Source organism: Solanum dulcamara, chromosome 3 (assembly GCF_947179165.1).
Source record: "Solanum dulcamara chromosome 3, daSolDulc1.2, whole genome shotgun sequence".
NCBI classification, from domain to species: domain Eukaryota; kingdom Viridiplantae; phylum Streptophyta; class Magnoliopsida; order Solanales; family Solanaceae; genus Solanum; species Solanum dulcamara.
This window is the reverse complement of record NC_077239.1, coordinates 73,978,024-73,988,385: the sequence shown is the minus strand read 5'-3', so window position 1 is coordinate 73,988,385 and position 10,362 is coordinate 73,978,024. Positions and strand designations below refer to the sequence as shown.

The window sequence follows — 10,362 nt, the reverse complement described above, 5'->3', positions numbered from 1 at the left end:
GTGTTATTTTTTTGTTGGCTTGTTTTAACTAGTCATCTATCTAGTGATAATGGAAAGGCGTGAGTAACGCTGAAAAAGTTGTGAACACAAAGCAATGTGTAAATAATCTCCTTATATATCTCCCAAGTTGGAATCTTTCACATGCTCCACTCTTGGAGAAAAAAACTCTCTTTAAAGGACTTTTAACATATTTAACCTGACAACAAAAATTACCATGTTTGTTCTATAAAACTATGAATGACATATTGCCGAATTCCAACAATAATCAAGTTACCCAATACCCGATATCTATGTCGATAGAGAGAAGGTGGTAGTATTTACCCGGAGGGTAGGCACCAACTATACCATAATAATGTTTTCATATCTTGAATCCTTGAGAGCTTAATTAATTAAAAGAGCTAAACATACATTTTTGTTGGCACAACCTTTCATAGAGAATTAAGTCAATAGAAGAAATGATAGAAACTACATAATGAAGCAGAGTCTGAAAATAGCACAAACACGGCAAAAATATGCCCCCCCCAACCAAAATCCCACCCAAGGAAAACGAAATAATTGTTACTCTAGATGATACACAGCAACTCAAGAGTTTAAACTCTTTATTAAAAACTACTTGCTGTAAAGTAGCTCAGCCAAGAATAAAAATTGATGGCATATGAGCTCTCGAGCCTCTACTTCTTAGCTGTGAAGTTCCCACCCTCAACTGGCATTGCAACTACATAAGGCGTGACAAACAAATGCAGGAGGATAAACATAGCACTAATACCAGCCATCTTTCTTTGTGAAGCTTCGCTGGAATTTCCCGTTTGCTATAGGGCTCAGGACAACCTTACAGCTGCATCTTCATCCATTGTCCAAACATAACCAGGTGTGTCAAACCTCCGTCCAGCCACGGTTCGATATATGTAAAGTTTCTCCACAGGGCAGCTTTCTGGCCTTGTATCCGGAGGACCCCTCTCATCTATGACTTCCACATTAAGCCTGGGCATCTTCTGAGCTAGCATCTTACATGCTTCAAAACTTACTGAACAAGAAGACATCCAAAGGGATCGCATTGTCTCGAGCTTTGCAGCATTAGCCAAGAGAGCCTTGTCTCCAAACGGACAATCTCTGATCTCCAACTTCCGAAGACTATCACAACCAGAGAGCACATGGTGGAGTCCCAAATCGCTATCACCAGCAAAAGCTATGGAAAGCATCTCTAACTTTTTTGCATGGGTGCCAATGTATTCAAAGACACGATCGGTAAGGAGGCCAGCAAGTGAAAGTCGCCGCAATTCCTTACAGTTCTCCACAATGGCCCCAAAACCAGTATCAAACGGCCCAAGGGTTAAGTAATCAGGAGTTCGAGGCTCAATGATACACAAGCGAAAACGAATCATGTTAGGACGATTCCTAGCAATAGTAACTAAAGCTGCATTAGTCATTTGGCGGCAGAAGTACAAAACAGACTGTAGCTTTGGGCAGCCATCTGAGACAGCTACAAGGCCTTGCTCCGTCAAGGTTGTATTTGGTTCGGGAGCAAAAGGGTCAGAAGGAAACACCCTCAGCTCTTGAAGGTCCTTACAATTGGCAGCAAGTTCCTCAAGACCGGTATCTTCAATGTAGTCTAGCACCTGCAGTCACATAAATTGCAAGTAAAGTAATTCAGCACTTAAACATGATACTAGAGTCTATAATACAGAACCAGATTGCCTAAGCCTTTAGGTAAGAATAGATACAGTTTTTCAGCATAAAACAATCTCATATAGATGGATTTTTATGTGCATCGGGTAGGCACAAGTATTAAACAACTGAAACCCATTCGTCCAGATCACAATCAAGAATGTTACACTTGACTTCAACTTCCAAGGAAATTGAGCTGCTCAGCAATACAATATCAAATATTTGTAGCCTGGAATCTTCCTAACCAGCACAGGTGAAATTTATCTAGAGAGTGATTTATTTTTTGCCCTATCCATGGAAATTATTACGTAAAGACAAATTATTTGGCATCAGAACGAATTTGACCTGAATATAGCATTATGGTTTAAGAGGACCCATAAAGCGGAGACCAATTAAAATGGGATTAAGTCGTGGTTGATTGGTTGATCTGTAGCAGTTAGGAAGTGGCACAACTACGAACAAGTTCTTTTCTTATTCTTCTCAAAGAATATCTGCTAAATTTCATCACGGCAAGTACAATGTTATGATCTCATTGCCTCTTTTTTCTTTCTCAAAAAAAAAAATGTTTGCAATAGTAGCTGAATCAAGAACATCAATTAAGTCTTCAAAACATTTAGAACACAAGCTAGAACATACCCACAAACGCTGCAAATTGTGACACTGACTTATGAGCTTGCCAAGCTCAGGGTTTTGACAGGTAGCATAGCTCAAATTCAAAGAGGTGAGTCTTGAGCACACTGGATATATAGCTGGAAGGTAAGCTGGTACAACATCCCAAAACCCAGACAGGCATTTAAGTTGCTTGCAGCCTGAAAAAGCTTCTGTCAGGTTTGAGAAGAAATCAGACCGCACATCAGCAGAGTAAGCACCTGTACCAAATTCAACCAACTGGGATGTGCGGCGAAGCAGGTTTGGAAGCTTCTCAAGGGGCACAGCACGATTTATCCGAAGAGTCCTCAAATTAGGAGAGCGAGCAACCAAGCGCTCCAAAGCTAAGAAACTGACCTCAGAAGCCAAACAGGCAATGTTAAGTGAAACAAGTGACGTGCAGCTATCAGGGAAATGGCTTAGCCAATGTCCACTAAGGTCTTCCTCTTCACTTTCTCCCAAGTCTAGTTTTCTCAGATTCCTGCAGCAAAGTGGGAGTTACAAGACAATATACCCACCTACACAATCATTATGTGATAAATTGAAGACTCAGAAGACAAGTAGACAACAATGAATGATAATAAATGACAGATGATATGAGCAAGATAAATAAGAAAGATTTTGAATCATGTTCACCTCAAAGTTACACATCTTCCAAAGTGGAATTTCAATAAATCCCCATTTCCTATCCCTAACTCACTTAAACCATTTCTACATTGAACCACAATTATACTCCATCACAAAAGTCCATCCTGATAAAACAAATGAATACCACCAGAGGACCAAGAAACAAACATGAAAACTCCAGAGAATTCGGATAACATTCAAATGCCCAACAACTTTAAAACAAAGCAAAGCTAAAGGGGACGTTTTCTTACCATTCAAAATGCAGTTACATGACAACAGGGGATGCAAATCTAATTAGGAATCAGAAAGAATGCATTGACTCGCTAATTATCCAGTCATACCACAAGAAATTAATGCTAAAAAAAGTCCAACTGTTTAAATCCTATAGGAATTAAGAAAACCCACAAGTTAGCATTTTCAATTATAAGGCTTTAGAGATCTATGAAGATAGAGTGCAAATGCAGAATTCTGGTAAAGGAAGTACAAGACACTATTGACATCTGCTCGTCCAATAAAAAACTGGAAAATTAAGGAGCAGAAGTTCTCCCACAAAAAGCTGAAAGAAATAAACCAAAAGCTCTAAACTTTGGAGTATTGAAGTCAGATAAGCCAGACTAATGCAATGTAGACGCGCTCAATAATGCTATAATGACTTGTTCTAGCAAAAGAATAAAATTGAGAATAGTTTGAAACAAGAAATGTCAGTTCCTTAATTACATAAACAATAAATTCATCTACAGTAGATACTTCATTTTCCACTAGCTAGCTAAGACAGTACATTATGCTTCCTCATTCTCTTGTTTAGAGAAGTGCTTCCTCATCGAAAAGGTTAAGATTTAACAACAACACTTTACCACTTGAGGAATCATTGCCCAAATTAATACCCAGAATTAGATCTAATTAATCTACAGATTAAGACTTCTGTCACCTCTAAATACTTTACAGTGAGCAAAACAGAGTCTAAACTAGAGAGAATGGCAAGTTAGAGAAAAATTTCACCTGCAGTTAGCGGCAATAGCAGCAAGTCCATCAGTAGTAAACCCATCACAGGAAGACAAAACCAAAACTTTGAAGTTCTTAAACGACTTAGAAATCAACTCCAATGACTCATCAGTAATTACCATACGCTTAAGCTTAATTTCCTCAAGCCATGGATAAGACCTAGACATAGCTACAATCCATGGATAAACATAAGCTCCCCAACCTTCAGGTACAAGATTAAAGTCAGCAAAATGAGGCTTCCCTTTAAGCTCTACAGATCTGACTTCAGGAAATCGTCGGATCATGATCCTAGGGCTAACGGCATAACAGTTTCCGACGAATATTCTCCTCCGGCACCACCTTTCGATCTCGTACCACGATTTGCAGACTAGAGATACCGCGTTACGGTCCTTGTCGGAGGTGAGGAAGGAGAAGACGTGCTCCAATACTTCTTCCGGGAATGAGTACGCCATTGTTGTACGGAAATTGAAGGGCAAAATTGGAATTTCACACTGACTGAGAGATTTATAGTACTCCTACTTCCTTCCTCTTCTCAGATCTGAATCGACATTAACGAGCTTAGATTTGCTGCGTTTTAGAGAAAGAGAAAGAGGAGAGAGAATGTGTGTGAGTGTACTGCAGAGAAGATAAGGTTTTATTATGTGATGATGTTGGAGAATTGGGGTAGGGGGTAGGGCTGGGGGTGAGGGGTTAAGAGAGGGTCACTGGTGTGGTCAAAATGTAACCAGAGTTGAGTATTCAAGGTTTACTGCAAATCAGAATTAAAAAAAAATAAAAAAAATCTATTCATCTTATTTGAAAAGATTATTTTTTTTCTATTTATTTTGTTAATCGAGAAATCTTATTTCCTCTCAAGTTTTTGATCAATCGATACATGATTAGGTTTTTTCTTTACCATAAAGAAAATGTAGGTAAAAAAATCACGTTTGTTTAAAAAGAGATTTATCTTACCAAGTTTTAAATTTGTTTGTGTTTGTCGTATATTCTAAAAGCTTTGGTCATGTGTTATTTATTGTATTTTGATTATTAAACTATTTTTTTTGTTATTATTTTTTCTTGTACACTATACACTATTTTTCTTGTTAATTGTTATGTTTTTTTAAATTATTTTCTTTTTCTTCTTTTTGGTTTTTGACGCACTTGAGCCAAGATTCTTTCAAAAACAATTTCTCTACCTTAATGAGATAATGGCAAAATATGCGTACACTACACTCTACCTTCTTCATACCCACATAGTGAAATTTCACTAGATATGTTGTTGTTGAATATCTTGTGAGAAACTAAGAGCCCGTTTGATATGATTTTATGTCATAATTTGAAGTTAGATTGATTTGAAATTAAAATTTTGTTTTGACATGTAATTTGAAATTATCAAACTTTATTTTTTTCGTAAACATGAAAACTTCATAATTAGTGAAAAACTATCAAAATCTCCTCAAATCTTATACAATCTTACCAAACAAATCATAGTTCATAAATAAAGGAATCAGAATATTATAATGTATTGAATTAATAAATTAAATATATTTGTATTTTTTTTATAAATAAATATTGATATTACATGATATTACAAACTTTTCAATATACGTTATTTTTACAATTATTTGCTAATTTAAAAAATCAACAATAGTAATAACTATTTATCTTTAGATATAATTTTTTTTTTATATTGTATGAACAATTTTCTCACGTTAAACATGACACCTTTTTTTTTGGCAAATTTAAACTATGGGTACATTTTTTTACAAAATATAAATTTATGGATTAATTTTTTATTGAAAAAATAAATTTACTACTTGAAATTGAAGTGCTACTTTTTGGAGAATGAATTTGAAATTATGATTTAAAATTTTATGCATATTTCATAAACAAATTCATTAACAAACATTTGATTTTGAATTGGAGTTCAAAATCATATGTGGCCAAAAAGCCTAGTAATAACTATAGTAATTACGGAGCTTTTCGGTTGGACTCATATAATACAAGTTGATTTATGAGTTTTTGATTATTGAGCTATTTAATAAAATAATATGTTTCTTATAATGAAAAGTGTATATGAAAAGTTAATTGAACAATAATACAAAATCATTATACTATTATTAATAATATTATTTGAATTATGAAATCTTGATGGAGTGTCAAAATTCAATTGCACAACAATGCAAATATAGTGAAAACTAATGTTTGAATATCTTTCTTATCATTTGGTCTGTCCTTTGAAAATATTAATTATGTAAAATTGTAAACATAAACTTTAAACAGAATTGATTAACATGATTGTTGGTGAATTGATTCCTCTCCCCCAAACCTTTTGTATGTTACTCTGACTTTAATGGTGGAAAAAGTCATAATTCTATATAAATTTATAATCATATCAATGTTTTTAACTTTATAAAAATAGAGAATCATATCAAATAAATTTATATGTGTGAAAGTTGAAATAATAATATGTTAAGAAGAAATTAACCTATGGGGATGAAAACAATACAAGACAATAGATAATTGACAATCAAAATCTAAACTTGTTATACTAATTCAAATTTAAACTAAATTAGTTCTACCATCTTGGGTGATAAATTATAAGATATTTCAACTATTTCGAGTAGCAAATTATAGGACATTCGGTATATTTTCTTTTCGTGTTGTTTAAATTTCTCCTATTTAATATTTTTGTTATTTGTAATTCTTGAGTCTCATCTTGATTGAATAGCCTTCACTTATCGAATAGACTTTTTGTCTTTATTTTACATTATAATAAAATAATGAAATATATCTCTATCATTTTCATCTTATATTAAGTATTATTAATGCAAATATTAATTATGAAGAGATTATTTGATTTGGTATGTTAAAAAATATATATATTGCATAGTTTTTTTAAAAAAATATTTATTTACAAATATATCTTTCATAAATATGGTGAATAAAACATAAAAAGGGTTTTGAGAGACAGATAATTTTTTAATCACGTTAATGTATGCATTAAAATCCTTTGCATTACTATTATCATGGATTTTCATTTATTAGTAATATACTACTCAATATACAATTGAGTGTATAACTAATCTCATATACTGAAAAGATGTACCAAATAAAGTATTACTATTACACAAAATTAATGCATGCATTATTTCTTCTAATATACTTTACCAAACGACCAGTAAGTAATAACAAAAGAGTTTTGACTTAATTTGCAAGCTGATTTTCATCCTTTTAGTTCTTTCATTTACTAAAAAATAGCTTTAACTTTAATTAGGAGTGTAGGACTCAAAGAGCCATTAGATTAAGTTAAATTTTATGTGTGAACAAGAACGTATAGCGAGTACACGAAAGCGATGACTATGATATTAGTGCAATCAAGTAATCGATCAAATAATTCATTTTAAATTGTTTATCTAATTTTTTTTAGTCTATTTTTTTAAAAAAAACATCTCTTATTTTTTGATAGTTTTTAATTACTTTTTTTTATATGTCATAGTAAAGAAAAAGATTAAAAATTATTTTCATATATTATCTATATATTACTATTTAATAAAGGAAAATAGCAAGCAGCACATCGTCAATACCTCTGCTTGTGCTGTCCATTTATTTCCCTTGGCTGCTTGTGCTTCTTTAATTCATCAATGTAAAAATGTGGGATCCATTTAAAGTTTCAAATTTGGAAATTTAAATTGCTTAGGATCGTTCATAAAAATATTTTATGGATTTTATTTATATTTTGTATTTTTTTTCTTTGTTTTTGTATGTCTTTTAAATTAATAATTAATATATGTATTTTGCTATGATTTTTATATTAACTATGATAATCTTAAATTTTAAAAATACATAATTAATATTGAAGATAAAATATTTTAAAAATCTTAATATGTTAAAAGTAAAAAGTAAAAGTCAATAATTATTCTTAATATAATGGACAAATAAAAATAAACAAGAAGAATATTTGACAACTTTCTATTATTTTTCAATAGTACGATTTACCCCAAAATCCAGAAGACCAATGAAATTTGATTGTAGCATCTATGTGTTCTTTTTGTTGATATAAAAAAGACAACAAATTGCTTGTGCGGTCGCTACTTAAAAATTATCATCCACATTTTTTAAGAATAAATTTTACTTTATTTAAAAAATAATATTTACCCGTAAAAATTTAAAATTTAAATATTTCATATTTGAAAAACAACTTATTTTCCAATTCAATTTTAAAATAACAGTACACACATATTAAATTGAAAGACTATAAAATTCAATAATATATTTTACTTTCTTAAATTTTCATGTCAAAGTAGAAATCAAATAAATAAATTAATCGATAAAGTATTAACAATTGAAGCATGAAACAATAAAAAGAGAAAAAGAATCATCAAAGAATATGATACAACAAATAAAATTGATTATTATTTAATCAGCGATTAGGTTCAAGCTTTAAATATATATAAAAAAATTAATAAAAAATATTTTTTTTCAAAATAAAATTTTATATATTATAAATTTAAAATAATTAAATTTCAATACGCATATCGAAATTTAAAAAAAAAAAAGAACACGCCTAACACGTCTAAGCATGAGAATATAGCCGGGGTGGGAGTGGGCGTGGGGGGTGGGGTGGCGAAGGGGACCTTGAGAAATGAAAAAGACTTGAGAATAACACAAGGCTTTTTTACCCACTGTATAATTCGTGAGCCGTCGTTTTCGATGTTTAACTCCTTGGCTTTAGTGGACGTCTTTTAATTATTTTTTTGAAACTGATTTTTCCTGGCCAATTTAATTCATAACAATTTTTTTTTCTTTTTTAAAAGTTCCAAAGTACTTTAGATCATTTTAACTTTTACATAGATATATTTTGTACTTTTTAGGAATTTAAATTATTTATATATTAAATAAAATAGTATTCATTATATTAATATTCTCTTTCATGTAAAAAATAGGAATCAAACATCGAGGTGTGCATTCAGTTTTTCGATTTAATTTTGTGTTATTCGATTTCGATTCTTAGGTTTTCGATTTTGAAAAAGTGTAATCCAATTCAAACCAAAAAGAATTAGTTTGGTTTGGTTTTTTCTTTTCAGATTAATTTTTTTCGGTTCGACTATTCGGCTATGTGAATAACTAATAGCATAATCAACGTTATGTTTGCATGCTTAAAAAAATAAAAATTTCATACAATGAGAAGTAATAATATTGAATCTCTTAAATATACTTTCTAAAATAAGTCACAAGTAAAATTTTAAAACATAATAATTAGTGAAATAAGAATGGCCACTGACTCGAGCCTAAATATCCTAATACGGTAAATTACTAATACCCTGCTAAAAATCATCTAACTAAAAAAAGGATAAAATTGGTTAATTATAACTTTAATTCTTAACCTAAATATTATATATGTAGTTAGTAATATATATATATATATATATATATATATGTAAAATAATTTGATTTTTTTGATTTTTGATTTTTATTTTTCTAAATCCGAAATCAAACCAAAAAATCAAAAAAAAAATCTGAAACCAAACCAAAAAATCAATCCAAATTAAAATTCGATTTAATTTGTTTGATTTTTCGATTTGATTCGAATAATACACACCTCTAATAAAACAAGCATCTTAGATTACGTATTCAATTAAGTTTCGTCATAGAATAAAAAATTTATGGCTTACTTTAAATTGTTCTATCACAATAAAATATGGATAAATTTAAAATTTGAAGTTTATTGCTTCGATAACGACATTAAATAAATGTTATAATATAATACATATTTATAAATATTTAATTATTTATTTTTAATTAAAATGTAAAAATTTCGTAAAAGTTATTGAATTCATGTGAAGTCATAACAAATGCATTTAAATCTTTCCCTCGGAACTAATAAAGTAGCCTAAAAATAATCTATTATAACTGATTAAATCGTACTTCTTTTATCTCATTTAACATGATTCTACTTAACTGAAAATATAAAGTTTAAACAAAGTTTTTTTTTTTTTATAAAGAAAATGTAATTTTTAAACATGCTATATATAACACTGACTATAGAAGTTTTTCATTAAAAATAAAGTAAAGAAGTTCAGATTAGTTTTTTTTTAAAAAAATAATCATAACATACAACCTTAGTTAAATTTATTTTCATTTTTTAAAGAACGAATCATATTTTTAAAAAGGTGTAGTAACTATTTTTTTTCTTTTCATATATGGTTTATAATAATTATAGTAAGTGGTGAAAATGGGGTTGTAAGAGAATCTCATGATTCTGATTGCAGGGCTAGATCTATGTTATTGGGGACCAATTATATATCACACTCTTATGAATGATAAGGAGTTATCATGGGATTGGTCCTCCCTACGTGTACTCTGCTTCTCATCATGTCCGTCTATTTTTTTTATCGAATATTTATATTAAAAAAATGATTTTATATCAAATAAGACTCA

General features: G+C 30.3%; 1 protein-coding gene across 1 annotated transcript; it reads right to left on the bottom strand.

Moving 5' to 3' along the window:
• Nucleotides 1-426: 426 nt before the first annotated feature.
• LOC129882900 (protein TRANSPORT INHIBITOR RESPONSE 1-like) lies at nucleotides 427-4,564 on the bottom strand. Its single transcript, XM_055957387.1, has 3 exons — nucleotides 3,940-4,564; nucleotides 2,302-2,794; nucleotides 427-1,616 (listed from the first exon to the last, which is right to left on the bottom strand). Exons 1-3 carry the CDS (start codon nucleotides 4,392-4,394, stop codon nucleotides 819-821), a joined length of 1,746 nt encoding a protein of 581 aa, XP_055813362.1. The 5' UTR covers nucleotides 4,395-4,564; the 3' UTR covers nucleotides 427-818.
• Between the last annotated feature and the right edge of the window lie 5,798 nt (nucleotides 4,565-10,362).